Source organism: Petaurus breviceps, unplaced genomic scaffold, assembly GCF_028583685.1.
Source record: "Petaurus breviceps papuanus isolate PSGF00001 unplaced genomic scaffold, PetGlider_PUasm1.0 37, whole genome shotgun sequence".
Taxonomy (NCBI): Eukaryota; Metazoa; Chordata; class Mammalia; order Diprotodontia; family Petauridae; genus Petaurus; species Petaurus breviceps.
The window spans coordinates 29,436,599-29,458,865 of record NW_027186296.1 but is presented as its reverse complement, the minus strand read 5'-3'; the positions used below and the strand labels follow the sequence as shown (position 1 = coordinate 29,458,865).

Below are 22,267 nucleotides of genomic sequence, written 5' to 3'. Positions count from 1 at the left end.
TTTTGGTCAGGTATACTTCATTATAAGGGATGGTTCAATTGTAGTAGGAGGAGAAGTCATTGAGAGGTGATAGTGGTGTAAACAAGAGAATGAGAACATCAACTAAACTTTTTTTTGTGGGGTGGGGGCGAGACTCGTCTGAACACATGTTTGGCACGGAGGATCTCCATGCCTCTTTCAAGAGACAATAAGGAAGTAGACTTGATTAGAGCAACAAAGGGTTTGTGTTGGGAAATACTGTGGCAAGTTTCTTGCAAGGAGAGATTATGTCTTATGCTACTTTGATGTCTCCTACAGCTGGTAGCATAGTGCTGTGGAACCTAGTAGGTACTTAATACCTGATTAATTGATTAGTTAGAGAGGTTGGGTTAAGTAGATGGGGAGATAGGACTGGAAAAAAGTAGATAACAGTATGGCAAAATTGCGAAGGGCCTTGAATGCATAACTATTTAGATTTTGTCCTCCAAGGATTACGCAGGTTTTTTCATAAAGAAAAGCTATGAAAGTCATTGACTTATCAAGCTTTTAAATTTTCTCTCACCTTTTGCTATAGGAAATCTTGCTTGGATATAATTTTTTTTTTTCAAAAACAGAGCTGTTTATAAAGAATTATCTGCAAGAAGTGTGTAGATTAAAGGTCTCCATATGTGCCAAGTGCTATGATGGAAAAGAGAAGTATTCTGAAATAGGATTTGGTGACTGACTGGATATTAAGGAGTGAAGGGAAGAGACAAGAGGTACAAGAGATTCAGTCAATCTCTTAACACACACGATCCAGAAAGAACGATATGAAAGCTACTGCTGTTATTACTTATCCTTTTATTAGACTAGAAGTTCCCTGAGGACAGGGATTATATTTCATTTCATCTTTGTAATAATGTCATTAATATTTACATATTGCTTTACATTTTAAAAAGTTCTTTATACACATTCTCTCATTTGATCCCCAATACAACTCTCTGTGAGTGATATCAAGAGTACTATCCCCATTTCACAGCTAAACTGATGCTTAAACAGTATTTGCACCCAAGAGTCACTTGCCTGCAAAGTCCAGAGTACTCTCCACTGCACCGTAATGCCTTCTCAGTGCTATCTATGCAGAGTTTTTAGGCGATCCGGTAGACATTTCATAAAGTTTAGAGTCAATATTTATTTTTTTATATTATTGTTGTCATCCTATAAATTATCTCAAAGACTTCCTAGTGGTCACCCAGCTATTATGAATCAGAGCTAGTACTCAAAAACAGGTCCAGCATTGTCTGGAGCTCTCTACTATACCATTCTGCCTCTCATTTGAAATTTAGTTCTTCCAGGGGAAAAAAAGCAGTTAATTCCTTGTCTCACTTATCAACCATAGAAGCTGCAGGCTTTCAGCTGTCATTGTGCACCTCAAAGCCCCAGCTACACAGCCAAGTCAGAAGAAAAAGGTGACTTCCACATTCACTTCCAGGAATATTACAATTACCATGAAACCAAGGGCAGTTGTCTTTGAAAAGAACTGGGAAAGTTTTCCCATGTTACATCGTAATTTTCCATAAACTCGAAAGTTATTTCTTCATTCACTTAAATTCATTAGTCAATACAAATTCATTAATACTCAGCTTGTATCTATAAGGCCCTGTCAGTGAGATGGTACTCAAGTGAAGTTAAAGCAAAATAAGTCTCTAATATATCTAACAGTTGTATTTGTAAATTCAATTATCTTGCAACTTCTCCTTTTCAGCACAAGGGCACATAGGAGGAAGGATGAGTCAGGAGGGTATTTTTATTATTATTTTAGCCTTAGTAAGGTTTTTCTAAAATCATTTAATTAGTCATTTCTGAGTAGAGCTTTAAATCTAAGGGAAATGTCCCAAATTTGACTATAAGCCATGGTGAATTTTTTTTTTATTTTATTATTTATTTAAAGGGTTGTTTTCTTTGGAAATGTTGAGTTCCAAATTCTCTCCCTCATTTCTATCCCTCCCCAACCCACTGAGAAGGCAAGCAATATGATATCAATTATACATGTGAAATCATGCAAAACATATTTATATATTGGCTGATTTTTTTTCTTGAAAAAAATTTTTTTTGTATTCTTTTTTAAATTTTGAGTTCTATGTGGTAAATTATTAACTGTTTAAACAGGGATGTGCAAACTGGTTTACTTTTGACTGAAAACAGAGAGCTTAGTTAATTATCTGATTTGAACAACCCACTCTACTTAGTAGTAGGGACACACAGGTCCCTATTCACAACAAACTTGAATTCTAGTAAATTTTAGTTGGATGAATGAATGAATTCTACCAGGAGAAATGGCATATATTTGTGTATTTATATGATATTTGGAGGAGGAGGAAGTAATAATAATAGAATCACTAATAATTTAGCTAACATTAAATGGAAAAATGGATAGAGCACAGGATCAAGAATCTAGAAGACCTGAGTTCAAATCTAGCCTCAGACATTTACTAGTTATGTGACCGTGCAAAAGCCACCCAATCTTTTACAGCCTTGGTTTCCTCCTGTAAAATGGGGGTGTTAATAGCACCCATCTTACAGGGTTGTTACGAGGAGAAAATGAGATGATATTTGTAAAGCTCTTTGAAAACCTTAAATCACTATGTAAATGCTATCATTTATTGTTATTGCTATTGTTATTATCTCATTTGATACTAAGAATTCTATGGCTGGTAGATACAGTTTTAATTTCCATTTTATAGATGAGGGAACTCGGGCTAAGAGACTTGCCAAAGTTCAGGTTGTTGTTCAGTTGTATCTAAGTCTTTATGACTCCATTTGGGGTTTTCTTGGCAAAGATACTGGAGTGATTTGCCATTTCCTTCTCCAGCTCATTTTCCAGATGAGGAAACTGAGGCATACAGTTATATGAGGCAATATATAATTAAGTGACTTGCCCAGGATCACAGAACTAGTAAGTGTCTGAGGCCAGATTTGAACTCCAGTCTTCCTGACTTCAGGTCCAACTCTCTATCCACTATGCCACATAGCTGCATGCCCAAGGTCATATATCTAATTAATTTTAGAGGCAGCATTCAAATTTAGGCCTTGCTGACTCCCAAGTGCTCCAGTCTGTCCAGTATGAAAGGAATCAAGAAAGATTTCCCATAGACAGCACCTGGACTGTTCTGGAAGAAGGGCAAGGAATCCAAGAAGTGACATAAGAAAGGGAGTGTAGGGACGTCCAGGTAGCACAGCGAGTAAGAGCACCGGCCCAGTGTTGGGATGACCTGGGGATCTAATCCGGGCTCAGATACTTAGCACCACACCCAGAAATAACTGGCCGTGTAACCTTGAGCAAGTTACTTAACCCCGGTTGATTAAAAAAAAAAGGGGGGGGAGTGTGTTCCAGCCGTGAGAAGACAGTTTATAAAAAGGTCTGGAGATGGGAGATGAAGCACTAAGTTCATTGCCAATGTAGAGATATAATAATTACATTTTAGTCACCGATTTCAAGGTTTGGGTTTTATATACCTCCTTCCTCACTCCCTCCAAGATGAGCAGAAAAGATGTTTTGAAGAAAAAAATAAACATCTTCCCTTCAGATGCTGTAGCCCTGCCAAGAAGAGACTGCATGAACTGAGTTGTTAGTGATGTTGGGCTGGCCAGAACCCTTCTTTGATGTGGCTTCTTATTCCCTTGAGATTATCTTGTCTTATGATCATCGTGGTGCAAGGCTATTATTTGTTATTTCCGACTGTGTGTGAGATAGCAAATATTTTTGGCAAAATGAGATTGCTAAAGGGTTGTGCTTCTATAAAGATATAGAGAGGATTGGAGTTGAGATTTTGATCCCAGTTGATGAGAGTCATTGGCCAATGAGAATTTCAAAGTCCTTCTCACATTTGTGATTGCTTCAGCAAGGTCAGCTTTCAAATCTTCCCATTTCTGATGGCATTATTTATTACTTTCTCTTCTGGACTTATGATCAGTTATAACAATGCTTTGGCCTTGTAGAACCTCAGAATGTGCAGCCTCATGTTTATTTTTCATTAACTCAATTCTTTTTTACTTGAGAAATCCCTCACAAAGTTTTAAAAAAACTCAGTTTGATATTAGGCAGTCTCTGGCTTCTGGAGACAGCATGGTACAGAAGAAGGAACACTAAACTTGGAGCCCCAGGACCTGTGTTCAAATCCCACCTTTGCCACTACTCATTTGGCCAAGTCACTCAACTTTTTTCTTTTCCAGAAACTAGGTGACACAGTAGATAGTATCAGCCCTGGAATAAGAAAGACTCATCTTTGTGTGTTCAAATCCAGCCTCAGACATTCACTAGCCATGTGACCCTAAACAAGTCACTTACCCGTGTTTTCCTCAGTTTCCTTATCTATATAATGAGCTGGAGAAGGAAATGGCAAACCACTTCAGTATCTTTGCCAAGAAAAACCCAAATGGGGTCATGAAGAGTCAGACATGGCTGAAACACCTGAACAACAAATTCTTATCTTATTCTCTAATATGGGGGGGGGCGGCAGGCAAGATGACCTCTAAGATCCCTTCCAGTTTCAGATCTGTGGTGCTGTGTATGAATCAACTCTCTAAAACTCTACATGATTCTTTGTTGGAGTTTTTGCAGGTTCTTTAATATGCACTGCTCTATTCACCTGAAATCTATTCACCTGAAAGGTCATTTCAGTCTTGGAACTCACACCCCTGAAGTGTATCCTCTGCTTCTAAGGTCCCTCCCTCTGACTGAATGACTCCTCCCAGAACCTTCATTTAAGGGGGTACCCAGGAGTGTCCAATTCTCCATGATCCCATTTGGGGCTGTCGTGACAAAAATACTGGAGGGTCTTGCCATTTCCTTCTCCAGCTCATTTCATAGATGAGGAAACTGAGGCAAATAGGGTTAAGTGACTTGTGCAGGGTTGCTAGGAAGTATCTGAGGCCAGATTTGAACTTGTGAGGATGTCTTTCTGACTCAGCATCCTGTCTTCTGTGCCCCCTATGTACCCCCTCCCTTCAGCTTCCTTTTATCTATTGTCTTATCCATTAGAATATAAGCTCCTTGAGGGCAGGAACTGTCTTTTTGCTTGTGATTGTATTCCCAGCACTTAACACCATGCCTAGCACATAGGAAGTGATTAATAAATGCTAATTGACTAACCAAACCAAATTGTGAGTCCCACCTGGACCACTCAAGTTGAACTAGTAAGGTCTAAAAAAAAATACAACTAAGTAGAAAGCATGTTTACTCTTCACCAAAAAATAAAGAAGCACATTTGTAATATATTTAATGAAAAGGAATGAATGCTATCAAAATTACTAGCATTGTAGTACAAGGACAGTACCGAAAATGCTTGGGGGCAGAGAAGGATAGGGTATGAACTTGGCTCTGGTGATCCTCTAGTATTCTACTGCAAGAAATGCATTGTGGGGGTGGCTAGGTGGTGCAGTGAGTAGAGTGCCAGTCCCAGAGTCAGGAGGACCTGAGTTCAGATCTGGCCTCAGACACTTAACACACACACACAAAACAAACCTAGCCATGTGACCTTGGGCAAGTTACTTAACCCCAATTGCCCTCCAAAAAGCAAAACAAAAACAAAAACAACAACAAAAAAAAAAGAAAATGCATTGTGACATCATGAATTTGTATCTGATAACAGTGACAGAAATCATTTTATTACTTTTTGGTGCAGAATGACCTGACTGCAAAAAAAAAAAACTGTCTTTGGGGCTAATAATTAATTTATTGTCATAAGTAGTTTATGTTTTGTAAGCCACTCTTCCCATTTCTTATTGAATTTATACCACATGTTCCAATTTCTGTAATGACTGTGTATGGAAACGTTAAATTATACTCCTATTTAAACTGACATTTTGTGTGAAATCTGTGAGAGTTTTTGTTCAAAAGTGTCTCAAAACATTTTAGCAGCTGGTTTTCAAAACATAAAGAAAATAAACTTGTAGGATAGTTTTTTCATTCAGTTGGGAGTCAATTTATAAAAACTAAGTTAGAAAAGAGAGTTCACATTGCCTGTTACCATAAGCAAAGCTGATGCTGTTGACATCTGTGAGATGCTGGTTAATCATTTCATGTTCCATTCACTGTTATTTTGTGCTAGTCTTTCATGGGTACTATGCCCAAGAGAAGGAAAGCAGTTGACTTTACCAAGGAGAGCACCAGGTATAATTGTGGTTCCATATGCTTACTATACAATTCAGGTAATTGTAACATTCCATTATCAAATGATATTGTGGGCAAATTACCGGTTCAAATCAATAATACTCTTTAAAAGTGTATGTAAATTGAAACCCAGTAATGACAATTCAGATCAATATCTAGACAATTTTTTTATTTCAATTGAAGCTACTGAAAGAGACAACAAATTGCTGAACATTTAGAAGTCTTAATTCCATACCAGAAGCCCTTACTTAATGTATAAAATCAGTATTTTCCCTTCCATTGTGGTTGTTTTCATTTGCTTTCAGTAAAGGAGAAAAAGCTTCAGTTTTCAATCATTTTCTTCACTACAGATGTAAGGGATAGGGGGCAATGCTATCAGCTTTTTTATTGTTATTATTTTTTTAATTTATGGAATAAAACATCCATAACATAATATAATAAAAAAAGATGATTATGTATGAAACTGAAAATCTCTTCTGTACAATTTACTATTCTTTTCAAGTATATAATAAAGTTTTCATGTAAATTTCTTTCCTTTTCCCCTTTTTTTCTCCTTTCCCCCACCTACCCTAAAGATAGCTACCATTAGATACAAATAGGTATATATAAGTAAAATTATTCTGTACACACTACTATTTATCAGTTCTTTCTCTGAATGTTTTTAATAAACCTAACAGTATGGATAGTGTTTTTTTTTTCTTTTCTTTTCTCTCTTCCAATCTAATCCAACAAGCATTTGTTAAACACCTGTCATATACTAGACACTGTTAGATGCTGAGGATACAAAGGGAAAACAAGACAATAATGCCTGTCCTCAAAAAACTTGCCATCTACGGAGGGCATAAATGTCAGCAGCTATGTGCATCAATCAGTCAACAAGAACTTTTTACTCATGAGAGTGAACTACTTTAAGAATCTAGTATTTCATCAGTGGGGATATTCTCCCATTGTATCAGCTAACACAGACCTTCCTTACCTTCTGAGAGGGTTTGCAAGACTGACTAAAGCTGAAAAATCTATCATCCCTTTGCCTAACCTGATGATGGACTTCTCCAGACTTAACTAGTCCAGTCTTCAGACAACAGACATATACCTATGTGTGTATACATACATATGTGTATATATGTTTGATGGCTTAAACTGCAATATTGCAAACTTCTTGAGGGCAGGGACTGTATCCTAGCACTGAGCACAATGCCTAGGCAGAGTAGGTGTTTAATAAATGTTTGATTCAAAGGACTCATGGTAAAAAAAAAAATGCTATCTGCCTCTAGAGGAAGAACTGATGGCATCTGAATGCCGACAGAAATATGCGATTTTTCACTTTCTTTCTTTTTTTAGTTCAAGTTTTCTTTCACAAAATGACTAATATGGAAATACATTTTACATGATTACACACGTATAGCCTATATCAGATTGCTTGCCATCTCATGGAGGGGAAGAAGGGAGGAATAAAATTTAGAACACAAAACTTTTTTAAAAATTATTTTTACATATAATTAGGCAAAAAACAAATATTATTTGGAGACTTAGAAAAATAATGTTTGATTGATGTTTGGCATACTCTTTCTGTATATGGATATGTATGTATATAGGACAGCCAGGTGGTATAGTAGTTAGAATGCCAGGCTTGGAGTTAGGAAAACTTCTCTTCCTGAGTTCAAATCCAACCTTAGACCCTTACTAGCTGGTGTGACCCTAGGTAAGTCACTTAACCCTGTTTGCCTCAGTTCCTCATCTGTAAAATGAGGCAAAGAAAGAGATGGCAAACCAACCTAGTGTCTTTGCCAAGAAAACCCTAAATGAAGTCATGAAGAGTCTGAAACACCTGAATAATGATAAAACAAGCAGCAATAGCTGTTGTTTTAGTTTCCCTGTTAACATGATAAGAGAGCTAATGCCTACCACCACAATATGGTGGTAGCAGCAATAAGCTCCCTCTGGAAACCTGTGAAAGAGAAGAGCTCCTGTTCGCCCCTCCCAAACAAAAACCTCAAACTCTATTTATAAGCATGGAGCAAACCAAGATTTCCAAATAAAAGTCTGGGGCTAAACTTAAGTAAGTCCCTGAGGTCCCTGAATTCTGACCTCCTTCATTGTGCTAGCTCTGTGACCAGTGGTAGGAAGAATATACATTTGCCTTGATTTCAGCATGTACTGGTTACTGATGTCATTATTTTACAGGAAAGAATAGAATTGTGAAGAGCAGACCGCTATTTAACACACACACACACACACACACACACACACACACACAGCAGAACATGCCATAAAACTGAAGAACAGGAAGGCAGTTCTTTGTTGTTCAGGATATGATTAATATTGCCTCATCATTTAATTTTGGAATATCTAAAATAAGGAAGCCTACATCAGTTCCAGGCAAATAGATTGAAATCTGATATTTTTTCTATCCTTTAAAAAAAATGTTAAGCCTAATCATTTGTTTATTTTCATTCATTTGCCAAAAAAGGAAAGAAAGAAAGATTCACAGGGGTACTAGTGCTATATTGGTAATGAATCCCACACCCCCAAAGCCAGAGAGCAGTATCTCTTTCTGTACAGAATTTTGTGGCAGGTACATTCAATGGGGGTGACATTTCTTTTCTGAGTCTCCTTGAAGAGATGGAATTGTTTTGGTTTTACCCATCAATTAAATGTATTATTAAGCTTTTCATGGAAACCACTTGTTTGGCAGAGCCATAGTGTTTCTCACTTCTCTATTCAATTTCACACATTTTTAATCAGTTCCTTATTGGTGTTATGTCATGAGTCACTTCATAGATGTTTTCTGTGTGCTTTTCTCTCTTCAGTGGTGAAAGCGGTGCTGGAAAGACTGTAGCTGCCAAGTACATCATGAGTTACATCTCCAGAATTTCTGGAGGTGGCCCCAAAGTCCAGGTGAGTTGACTGAGGCCACACATGGCCAGATTGAGACATTCTGAGGCCCTGAGGGCTGTCAAGATTCCAGAAAGAGTCCACAAAAAAGAAAGAGGATAAAAATTATTACAAATAATTTTTTGTTCTTGTTTTGACCACAATTTCAGTGCAGAATCGCACAAGTAACCAAATAGCCCATCCCTAAACAAGTAGAGGGCAAATTGGAAACTTTTGGAAGTTAACAGTGGCCAACACTTCTGTGGTTTATATCTTATTTTAAAACTTTGTGATGGTCTGTTTAAAATGTTTTCAAAGGTTAAATTCTGGTACGGTTTTGTCAAAAATCTTTCAGAATCAGTTTTTAATCAGTCATTCATAGAATAACAGAATTAGGAAAGTAAGAAGGGGGAATCTTAGTTGGGAGGAGGGGTTCAGAAGAGAGACACTGTGTGGTAGTGGACAGAGGCCTGGTCTTGAGATTTGAAAGACCTGGATTCAAGTCTCACCTCTGATACTTGCTTATCTATGTGACCCAGACAACTCTGTAAGACTATACATTATACAAGAATTTCTGATCAGTATCCATGGAGAGTTATCACAATGATGAAATAATAAGTCTAGACTAAAGAAAAGAGTTCCATTTTAGATATATTAAGTTCAAGGTGACCATGAACAGAGCTGGGGCAAGGTCTTTTTATACTCTAGGGCTCTTAAAAATTATGTCCCATATATCCACTACAGGCTTTGAACTTTGAACTATAACACATGTGACCTGATTTATCACAAAAGGAAATTATATATCTTGAAAAAAAAGGTCTTGTTATTGAAAATACATGCTAAATGCATGTATTTTTTAAAATGTGCCCTGTGTTGTACCTTTATTCTACTTTAGGCAGCTACCTAGCTTGCCTAATCCTAGTCCTATTTCCCATCATGGCATGTACAGATTGAAATGTCTTATATTGGAAATATGGGTCTAGAGCACCACAGAGAGGTAAGGACTAGAGATGCTAATTTGAGAATCATGCACATAGCAGGGAGATATAACACGGTGAAAAAATGGATGAACTTTCTAGGAGCGTGGGTTTTAAAGGAGAATCAGTGACTTCACCTTGGAATATTTCCACCCAGAAAGAAGGACAAACTAGTAATGAAGACAGAGAATAACTGTCATAGAAGCCTAGAGAGGAAATTGTTTGAAGAAGTGAGAACAGTTAACAGCATCATACTGCAAAGAATTGAAGGAGAATGTGGATGAATCAAAAGCAAATGAGTCTGTTGATTGGAGAGCTTTAAGAAAGTAACTTCAGGAGTGTTCCTGAATAGAAGCTATTAGCAAGCAGGTAGTGATGAAAAGAAGGGTATAAAATATTCTGCAACTTTTATAGCTAAACAAAAAAGAGAAATAATATAGGAATTTCATGGTTCAACTATGGTTTGTTTTTTCCTTTCATGAACAAGGCGTTTTGCCTATATGCTAGGCAAAAGAGAAGGAGCCAGACAAAGGGCAGGGTGATTGAAATGAAAGGAGGAGAGACTAATTGAGAAAGCAAGGTCTTAGGAAGAGGGCACAGGAAGTGACTCAAGAGCACCCGCGATAAGGGTCAGGTAGATAGGACCAACCAGAGAACTTGTAGAACTGAAGAGTAGGCCAAGAAAGGTCCCAGCCAAAAAATGAAGACAAGCTAGAATTAAAATGGAGGCTAATTGTTAGCACAATGAAAAAGAAAGATCCTTTTGGCATTCTCATGACCTGGCCCTTCAACCCTAGAACCCAACTCTGTAAGACAATGCAGTTTCCTGAAGCACTGAATATGCAGGGAAGGGGGAGATGGATTTGAATGGTTTTCTCTGAGGGTGTGGAAGGAAGTAGAATCTGGCCAATATGCTTCTTATTCTCTATCTTCAAGATCAGATTAGATAGAGCTGAAGTGGATATAAGAAGCCATCTACTCTCAATCCCCTCATTTTCTTGTATATCAGGAAACTGAGGCCCAGAAGCAATCTGTGATTTGCCTAACCCAGGTTCTCTAAGCCCAAAACCAGTGCTCTTTTCACTGTACCATATCCTCTGCTCTAACACACTCAGTGACTCACTAGTACAGAACAGATGTTTCAACAGAGATGACCAGGAAGTGGTGAGAACACCAAGTTGCCACTTTGTGATCCCTTCACTGGGCATCGTCTTTTTAAGTATTTGTTCCCTTTTTTTCTCAGTTTGATGGTCTCATCCCCCAAACCACTATGACATTATGTTTCCCCTCTCCGCACTTCCACTCCAATCACCATATTACCCACTCTAGTCAGGGATCTACTGCTCACCATAATGTTGTCAAACAGCAAAATTCTCTTGGGCTTCACTCATATGTATTTAAAAAGAAATAAATTAGGTCCTAGAAGGCATAAAAGTTATGGGGAGGGGGGGAGACAGAGAGAGTTAGAAGAGAGAAAAAAGACTACAAGTTTATGAACGAAACATATCAATCCTATGTATTTCATAGTGGAAAGTGAAGTTGCCCTGACAGGATAGGTCAGACAAGATCAAATAAATGTTTTTTAGGTGGTATGGATGAGATCACAGATCCATTGAAGCATGACACTATGGACTATTTTGTCCATAGCAACTTGCAGGACCATGGAGAATTTGCAATATTGCCGGGGAGTGACTACCCATATTGATGAAATCAAAGCTCTTCTGAAGTGGGGCAGTAAGAGGCAACATGGCATGGTGGAAAGAGGACTGGCCCTGAAGTTGTGGAACCTGGATTCGAGTCCTAATACTGATACATACTAGCTATGGGCACATAAGTTTGCCTTTTTTTTTTCCAGTAGGGCAGGGCAATTGGGGTTAAGTGACTTACCCAAGGTCACATGGCTAGTAAGTGTTAAGTGTCTGTGTCCGGATTTGAATTCAAGTCCTCCGGACTCCAGGGCTGGTACTCTATTCACTGCCCCACCTAGCCGCCCCCATGAGTTAATCTTCTAATCTTCCTCAGTTTCTTCATTTATAGAATAAGAGGATTGGATCAGATGGCCTTTGAGGTCCCTTCCATTTTGAGATCTGTAACACTCTGATCTTTAGAAGTATAGGTATAACCTTTGAGGATCACTTTGCCCTCCTACAATATGTCCCTTGGTCTCATTATTTGAGGCTATTAATAATAATTTTAATATTTTAGTAGTTTGGGGCGGCCAGGTAGCACAGCGAGTAAGAGCACCGGCTCCAGTGTTGAGAAGACCTGGAGATCGAATCCCGGGCTCAGACACTTAGCACCCACCCAGAAACACCTGGCCGTGTAACCTTGAACAAGTTACTTAACCCCAATTGCTTAGGGGTGGCCAGGTGGCTCAGCGAGTAAGAGCACAGGCTCCAGTGTCGGGATGACTTGGATCAAATCCAGGCTCAGATACTCAGCACCACACCCAGAAATAACTGGCCGTGTAACCTTGAGCAAGTTACTTAACCCCGATTGCTTTAAAAATATATATATTTTAGTAGTTTGTTGCTAGTCTGCAGACTTATAGTTTAAGATTCCATTCTTCCTGTTTTTCTAAGAAGACAATGATATGAGGTTCCTGGCTTAGAATTAGTCAGTAGCAAAAAGAAAGAATAACCCAGAAACTAGTTATTTCTAGAACTTAATTGTCCATAGCCTGTATATAATTAAAAGTACAAGAAATGACTCGTTTTTGTTTCAGATATCTCATCAGTATTAACTAATGTCTATTGAGCTGTCCCATGGGCATGATGGGAGGCTACACACCATGCAGACTGACATAAGGAATGTTATGAAAGCCAAATTCAGCTTTCCAGTGTAGGACTCACAAGCCCTTGCCTGGTCAGAGATCAGCTTCTATAGATGTACAGATTGTGGCTTCTCTGCCTTTGGGTGCAAAGGATCTCTACTTTATAATGCCAGTGAAATCACTGTGTGGTTGGGTGGTTACTAACAGTACAGTCTCTTGGGGGAGACTAAGAGGAGACAGTGACCTGAACAAACCTCCCAACAAATCTATCAGAACTGGGTGTGGCAGTTTCAGTGAACTTGGAGGTCTACCAGCTAAGACTTGAGATTTGCTGCTATATTCTATTCTTGTAGGATTAGAGATTTGAGTCAGAAGGGACCTCAGAGGTCCCTGATTCTAGCCAGCCCTGTCATTTTGTAGATGGAGAAACTGAGACCTAAGAAAGTTAAATGGGTTGCTGGAGATCACATGGGTAGGGAGCATCAGAACTGGGATTTGAATCCGAGTCTTTTGGTCCACCCCCCACTCATTCCTCTGAACCACACTTTCCTGGCTAGGGACCTATTCCAGTGGACCTTTCACTAAATAGGAGACTGAATGATGAAACAGGTAAATAAAGGTTTGGGAAAGCTCAGTTTTAAAGAATAAATTCTGTATAGATGCTTATAATCAGGCCATTTTTCTTAATAAATTTAGAAACTGTGGTATTCACACTACTGGGTCTATATCCCAAAGAAATCAAAGAAAATGGGGAAAAGGGACTTAAAGGCATAAAAATTATTTGTATCAGCCCTTTTTGGTGGAAAAGAATTGGAAATTGAAGGAATGTGCATTAATTGTAGAATGGCCAAATAAGCTATCATATATGAATGAGATGGAATACTGTTGTCCTACAAGATAATAAAGGGGATGGTTTCAGAGAAACCTGTATGAATTTATGCAAAGTGAAGTGAGCAGAACAATTTATACCATGAAGGAATATTGTAATGACAGACAACTTTGAAAGATTTATGTTCAACAAAATGACCAACCATTTATGATCAACAAAATGACCAACCGCAATTCCAGAGGGCTCATGATGAAACGTGACACTTACTTCCTGGTTGAGGTGATGGAGTGCAGATTGAGACTTTTTTTCTTGGACATGGCCAATGTGACAGTTTTGCAGGACTGAACATGTTTGTAACAAGGGTTTTGTTTTTCTTTCTCAATTGGCAGGGTCAAGGCAGTGAGGACAGATTTTTACAGATTAAAAACAAATCATAAAACTTTAAAAAGAAAGAAAATATGCTATTCTATGAAGGCTTAGATGCATCTAAGACAATGGGAAATTAAATACATATTAACAAGCAATTGCTTTTGTCCCCCCTTGATCCTATTCCCTACCAGACAGCCATTCCTTATAATAAAGAATTGGACAGACAAGTTTTTTTTTTGTTTTGTGTCCAATTTTTAGCATGTAAAGGACATCATTCTACAATCCAACCCACTATTGGAGGCCTTTGGAAATGCCAAGACTGTACGGAATAACAACTCCAGCAGATTTGTAAGTCTATCCCTAAGCACTCAATCAAATGGTCCAGTTCAGTCAAACTTGCTTTTCTATTTCTGAAATCCCTGAATTGGGTTTGCAATCTCTATCCATCCCAAAGGAAAATCTGGCTTTTAAAATTTTCTTGGGAGGCATCCTTCTTGATCATTCCTTTCTTTTCCAGATCCAGTTGTTGACTGACTTCAGTAACATATTGATTATAGTTATTGGTAGGCATTTGATTATGCAAACAAGATCATTTTCAAGATTCTCCTGAACCCAAAGCCTTATTTTAAAAAATCAGAATTTATGAAGACAGCAGAGTGGGACAGAAGAGAAGAATAAATCAGCCTTGATTTTTCTGCCAAATAAATTTATAACAAAAACTAGAGCAGAGGTTTCGGCTTTACTACTAAGCCAGACTGATTTAGCTGCCTGGAAGTTTACTCAGCGAGCACTGAAGGGTGAAACTCTCGTTTACCTCAATGTCTGGTGGAACCTTCTTAGCTGTCAATCAGGGTGCTGTTGACCTCAGCACCAACAGTGTTGTGTCTCTAGTTCTTGTATTCATTTGCATTTGGGCTTGTTTTTCCTGATAGCTAATAATAATGATGATAACTAGCATTTATGTAACACTTCTAAGTTTTGCAAAGCAGTATATGTATGGCATCTCCTTGGGTCCTCACAACAACCCTGTAAGGTAGATATTATTATCCTCATTTTATAGATGAAGAAACAAACTGAGAGGGGTTAAAGCAACTTGTCCAGGGTCACAGCTAGTAAGTATTTGAGACTAGATTTAAACTCAGGTCTTCCTGACTCCAGGCCCAGTATTCTATCTTCTTCACCATGTAATAATCTGTTGGATAATAATGTCTCACATCTATACAAGTCAAAGTTACTAAGTACTTTCCTAAGTTTCTCATATTTGAGTCTTCCTTGATCCATTTAAGCCAACAGACCCAGATGAACTACAGGGACTTGATTGCTATCATTAAATATTTAAAAAGCTTTCATGGAAAGAGGGAATAGACATGTTCCACTTATCCCCAAAGGACAGAACTAAAAGCAGGTAAGTAGAAGCTGCAAACAGGCAAATTGAGTTTTATTCTGTAGTGAAATGAGCTGCCTCAGCAGGTAATGAGCTCCTCCTTACTGGACATCTTTTATCCAAAGGCTGGTAAGCTACCTATAGAAGATATTCTAGCTAGGTGATAAAGTGAATAAAGGGCTAAATCTGGAATCAGAAGGACCTGAATTCAAATTTAGCCTTAGAAACGTATTAGCTGTGTGACTTTGGGTAAGTCACTTAACCACTGTTGGACTCAATTTCCCTGTCTCTAAAATTTGGAAAATAATAGCACCTACCTTCTAGGTTCTGTATGAGGATCAAGTGAGATATTTATAAAGCTCTTAAAAGTGCTATGAAAATGCCAATTCATCATCATCATTAGAGGGATTCTTGTTCATCATGGTTTATATTAGATGACCTTTGAGGTCCCTTAGGATTCTGAAATTCAATGATCTTCACAGAAACCCTAAAGTAGGTAGTGTAGGATAAAGTGAGATTAAATGACCAAGTACCGTATCTCCCCGATAATAAGACCTATCCCGAAAATAAGCCCTCCCCTTACTGTGTAAGATTCCTCTAAAATAAGCCCTCCCCCAAAAATAAGCCCTATTGAGATTGCTACTGTAGTGAAGGTGATCCCCTGCGCTACACGCTACATTACGGTACCCTCTGTATGCACTGTCCCCCCCTCCCCCGTGAAACGCGCTCCGAGCTGCATCCAATCAGAGCTGCAGCAGTGAGTGCATCATCCTGTTCTTTATTGAATTCATTATTGAATAAAGGTACATTTTTTTGTTCACATTTACCTGTTTATTAAAATTGCTATCAATGTTCATTAAAATAAGCCCTCCCCTGAAAATAAGCCCTCTGGTGTTTTTCTGTCCAAAAAAATTTAATAAGACAGTGTCTTATTATCGGGGAAACATGGTATATTAAAAAAATGCTTTGCAAGTGTTATACAAATAGGCATTGTTATTGTTGTACCCATTATTTAGAAAAGCCAAGTGAGGCCCAGAGAGGTGGCTTACCCAAGGTCACACAATGGCAGACTTGAGACTCCCAGCTGGAAAAGTCCATACATTGCTCTTTCTGCTACATTGTGTTGTCTCCCAAATGAAGTCATCTCTTATAGAGAAGTCTCTGTTCAAAAGCGACAATGTATCATGTTGGGGTTTAGATAGTATCTGAACTATAGTTTATTCTTGGCACTGAAGTACTATGGAAAAGCCAATGAGAGTCATTCTGTGTCTCTTTCATGAATGAATGAGACTTTTAAAAGAGAAAAGTAATCTTTTTTTTCTTTAAATCAGTATAATGCGAAGTTTCTAACTTTAAAAAGGGGCCCTGTAAAATTCCCACGTAACTCCCACATTCCCTAATGATTTATGCCTGTCAGTCTAATGACCTCTCCCCTCAGCCCAATGTTATTTGAGATATTTACCTCACATCATAATATTTCTGTTTCTGCTTGATGCCTGCACTCCATTGACGTGTAGAAAGTTCTGAGGGGGCCAGGGCTGGGTGAGGAAAGGAAGTAGGGATGGGGGTGAGAAGTGGGTTTCCCCCATACTGCTTTTTATATATTATATTATATATTTGTTAACCTATTTAATCTTTTAAATAAATGCTAAAACTTTACCAGGCTGCACAATTTTCTTTTCAAAACAGCCCGTCTTCCCCACAGGGGCCACCCTGGCAATAAAATCAATGAAGTAAGCCTTCTTTCCTCTTTTCCCAGTGTGTAAATTGTACTGGGCTTAGGAAAGTAGCCAAGTGTCTGTGACGGTCTTGTTTGCATATTTACCCTCACCCCATGCCATTTTAGGAAAAAAAGTACAAGATTTTTTTTTCTTGGGGAAAAAAAACACTTTAATCTTTGAAGGCTCTTCCTGAAATAATTGTGATTCATTACAATAGTCTATTGAAATGAATTTTCTTCTCTGCCTTTCTTATTTTGTTTGGTTTTCTTCAAGACAGAAATGAGATAAGAAGTTAGGTAGAGTGAGGGGGAAATGTGGAAGGGTAAGGGCTGATGGATGGTTGCTGTCTGAATGAATTCTGGGTTGTTAGTTTCTGTTTTTTGTTTTCTTCTCTCCACAACTATATATTTATCATTTAGAATTTGCATGGCACTGTGGTGGGTACTGAGGACAGGTAGGGAAAAAATACTCATCATGGTTCCTGTCTTCCAGTAGCTTACAGTCTAGTTTGTGTTTAGTAGGAAGGAAAATGAATACTCAAAATTCTTTCTCTCTCTGATATGAGTTTGGGCTAGTCATTAAGAGATTAAATAGTTGAAAAAATACTTCCCTGATAACAAAAGTGTTAGCTGATAATTCCCTATCTTCAGGTAATTAAAGCAAAATTCCATTCTCTTCCTAAGATTACCAGTATCTTTTAGAAACTAAAGTAGCCCACCACTTTCATTACTAAAGAGGGGGTGTTTTTGTTTGTCCTTCATCAAATGCATTCTTGGATATTCTTATTATTGTTATTAGTTAATGTTTATATAATATTTTAAGATTTGCAAAGTGTTTTACTTGTGTTAAAGGGCAGCCCATGTTCATTTCTTTTAAATAGAAGCAGATACAGTGGCAGTGTGGTTGGGGAGGTGGCATAGTAGTTGGACCGCTGGCCATAGAGTCAGGAGGACCTGAATTCAAATTCAGTCTCAGATACTTACTAACTGTGTGACCCTGGACAAGTCACTTAATCTCGTATTTACCTCAGTTCCTCATCTATAAAATAAACTGGAGAAGGAAATGACAAGTCACTCCAGTATCCTTGCCAAGAAAACCTCAAATGCGTGGTTACTTATTTTAACTGCTCTTCATGGATATGATATAGACAGGGACAAAGTAAAAGAAACCCAGTTACTTTAATAAAAATATTATGCTCAGGGACGGTTTTTTAATGGCTCTTTTCTTATCTTATCCCAAACTGAAGGGCAGTATTCTTGATAATAGCCATAAAACCAGACAAGGAGGAATTCTGCGCAGTTGACGAGGCTGCCAGAATTCACCATCGTCCAGGCAATGGTATCCGTGATCTTTCCGCCCTTTCCTTTTTTAGCATTAAAATGTCAGTGAGGAGGAATGGGGGTACATCATGTGAATAAACACAGTATATATTTGATCCAGTGAAGCTGGAAGGATATAGATCACTCATTATAAAATGCTATGACTGGGACAAGAAAATAGGTGATTGTTTCAGAGGACAAGGTATGGAGATTCCAGGGTAGATGTGGTGGGTTGAGAGGCTGGACTTGGATTAAGGAAGACTTGTATTTGAATTCTTCCTTAGATAATATAGATTTTGTTGTTCAGTCATGTCAGACTACTCATGACCCCATTTGGTGTTTTCTTGGCAAGGTACTAGAGTTATTTACTATTTCCTTCTCCAATTCATTTTACAGAAAAGGAAACTAAAGCAAACAGGATTAAGTGAGTTGCCCAGGGTCGCACAGCTAATAAATGTCTGGAGTCAGATTTGAATTTAGGAAGATGGGTCTTCCTGACTCCATGCCCAGCACTCTATCCACAGCACCGCCTAGCTGTAAGTGGGCATCATTAACCCACCTCAGTTTCTTCATCTGTAAAATTATGAGTTTGGGCCTCTAAGTCCCCTTTGCGGTCTTAAATCTGTAATCCTATGATCCAAGAGTGGAGTAACTTGGAAAATATACTTTTTAAATTAATCAATTTCCTCAAATTGTGTATATCATGAGCCAGTTAGGAACTTGGTGTTTTTGTTCTTCCTTCAAAATAATACTTAACTTTCAAAAAAAACCAAAACAATCCTTTATTGCAGGGGAAATACTTTGAAATCCAGTTTAGTCCAGGTGGAGAACCAGATGGTGGAAAGATCTCCAACTTCCTTCTGGAAAAATCCAGAGTGGTGATGAGGAATCCTGGAGAACGGAGTTTTCACATATTTTATCAGGTTAGAACACTTTTTATTTTAAATGAAACTTTTTCCTCTTCCTTCTTTTTCTTTCCCAGATAAATTTTGCTGGAGTGTTAGAGGGGTCCTAGAATATGTAGCCTGTACTACCAGCAATCAGCAAATACTCTTATAAATGCAAATACTAAGGATATGCACACTTACAATAAATGAATGGCTTTTGGTAGAGCACACAAAGGAATATAAGAAAGTCTTTGCCTTAAAGTACCTACAAACTCTCTGGAGAGACAAAATTGTTGTTGTTTAGTCATGTCTGACTCTATGTGACCCCATTTAGGGATTTTTTGCAGAGATGCTGGAGTAGTTTGCCATTTCCTTTTTCAATTCATTTTCCAAATGAGGAAACTAAGGCAAACAGGGTTAAGTAACTTGCCCAAGGTCACATAGCTAGTAAATGTCTGTGGCCAGATTTGAACTCAGGAAGAAGATAAGTCTTCCTGATTGCAGGCCCAGTGCACTATTCTCTGTGACACCTACCTGCCCTGACAAAATATAAACACATAAAAACTAGACATTATTTCCATATTTAAATTCTTCTAAATAAAAGAAGAAATGTCTCAAAGGCCATAAATAAATTTTTGCCAGAAGAATGATCTAGACCAATAGTTTAAATAGATTCACTAAACCATACATAAAGATCCCTGCAGGCTGACTATTAACTTGGAAAACCACATATTAACATTATCTATGTAATATTGTAATTTTATTCATTTTGTTAAATATTTCCCTTAATGATTTTGAGCTGGTTCAGGTCACACTTGGAAGCAATAAGGTCATTTTTTTAAATCTTTGATCTAATCTAGACAATAAGTATCATAATGAATGCTTGGGGGACGGCTAGGTGGCACAGTGAATAAGAGCACCAGCCCTGGAGTCAGGAGGACCTGAGTTCAAATCCAGCCTCAGACACTTACTGAGTGACCTTGGGCAAGTCACTTAACCCCAATTGCCCTGCCTTCCACCCTCCAAAAGGCAAAAAAAAGAAAGAGATAGAGAAAGTATGCTTGGGAAGAAAGCATCACAAGTGCAGAAGTGGGAAGCCAAAGCTAAATAACATGCAGCATTTGAGAATTTAGTGTGCTGCTGGCTGGGTGGTACAGTGCATAGAACACTGGCCCTGGAGTCAGAAAGACTCATTGTCCTGAGTTCAAATGTGACCTCAGACATTTACTAGATGTATGACCCTGGGCAAGTCACTTAATCCTGTTTGCCTCAGTTTTCTCATCTGTAAAATGAGCTGAAGAAGGAAATGGCAAACTACTCTAGTATCTTTGTCAAGAAAACCTCAAATGAGCTCATAAAGGTCAAACTTGACTGAAAGACTGAACAAAACAGTTAGATTTGCATCAGCTGCATGAGATTGCAACTGAAAATGCCAACGCTATCCTAAACTGCCTTCAGGAAATGTATTACAGTGTCCAGCAGGGAGTTGGTAGTGCCGTTGAGTTATGCCCTGTTCATACCACTTTTGTGTTCATTCTTTACAAAGATACAGTACAACACATTTATATTATGTCCCATTCTATGCACTATATTTTTGGCAGAACACTGATAAACAGAAGAGTGCTGAGAACAGGACAAACAGGATAATGGAGGGTCCTGAGATGATGCTGTATAAGGGTTAGTTGAAGGGATTGGACATTTAGCCTAAGAAAAGAAGACTTAGTGCAGAAATGTCATATGAAAAACAGAATAGGATAGTTCTGTTTGTCCTTACAGTGCAGAACAAGGGGAAGTAGGTAGAAGTTGCGAAGAGGAAAATTTATGTTTAATGTTGGGGAAATTTTCCGGATAAATAGAGCTATTGAAAAGTGAAACAGGTTATCTTGGCCTGATGTTAGGGATTTTTCCTAATTGGAGGTCTTTTAAGCAAATCTGGGGTGATCACCAGTTGGATTTATTAGAGAGGATTCTTGTTCAGGCATAGATTAGCTAGATGGCCTCTGAGAGTCTTTCTGTGACTTAGATTGTGTGTAGACAATGTATCCAAGATTCAAATGTGCATTTATCCTTCATGTCATTTTCTCAACAGCTGATTGAAGGTGCTTCTGCAGAGCAAAAACACAGCCTTGGCATCACTAGCATGGACTACTATTACTACCTGAGCCTCTCGGGATCCTACAAAGTTGATGACATTGATGACAGGAGGGAGTTTCAGGAAACATTGGTACAGATGGGCGCTGTGACTGAGTGGGTTCTGCTGAGTGAAATGTGACCAGCATGACAAAGGAAAGAGGCAAATTGCCAGACATTTCAGATTTGGTCAGGCCCTTATTCTGAAGCAAGTGGTTAAACAACCTTAGAAACAACCACTACCAAATATCAAAGGCTTCATTGATCATCTGAGACATACAGAGAACAATCAGTTTTATGTATTTTGCCACGTTCCTATCTTTTATCTGAGGACTAGCTTGTTAAAGATGGTAGTGAACATGGCAAGTTAAACTTTTTTTTTTCTTTTTGGAGGGGGGAGGGCAGGGCAATTGGGGTTAAGTGACTTGCCCAAGGTCACATGGCTAGTAAGTGTTAAGGGTCTGAGGCCGAATTTAAATTCAGGTCCTCCTGACTCCAGGGAGGTGCTCTATTCATTGCACCACCTAGCTGCCCCACAAGTCAAACTTCTTTCCAGAATGTATGGAGAGGGGGTGGCTATGTGGCACAATGAATAGAGAACCTGCCTGGAGTCAGGAGGACCTGAGTTCAAATCCGGCCTCAGACCTTTAACACTTACTAGCCGTGTGACCTTGGGCAAGTCATTTTAACCCAATTGTCCTGCCTTCTTCCTCTCCAAAAAAAAAAAAAGAAGAATGAATGGATAGGCTCATATTATTTGTTCACTATATTATACTATACTATATATATATATATATAGCATACATATAGTATTATACTATATGTTTATTTATCATATTATTGTTTATTATCTATTATTTCTTTTTTTTTTTTT

General features: G+C 38.3%; 1 protein-coding gene across 1 annotated transcript in view; it reads left to right on the top strand.

The window, feature by feature from the left end:
* The window catches only part of MYO1E (myosin IE), a 250,079-nt gene that overhangs the window by 116,410 nt on the left and 111,402 nt on the right, over positions 1-22,267 (top strand). The window contains exons 5-8 of the mRNA XM_069098166.1: positions 8,941-9,028; positions 14,211-14,300; positions 19,168-19,299; positions 21,353-21,487. Of these exons, the coding sequence (XP_068954267.1) occupies positions 8,941-9,028; positions 14,211-14,300; positions 19,168-19,299; positions 21,353-21,487 (445 nt within the window). The remainder of the gene's footprint in view (positions 1-8,940; positions 9,029-14,210; positions 14,301-19,167; positions 19,300-21,352; positions 21,488-22,267) is intronic.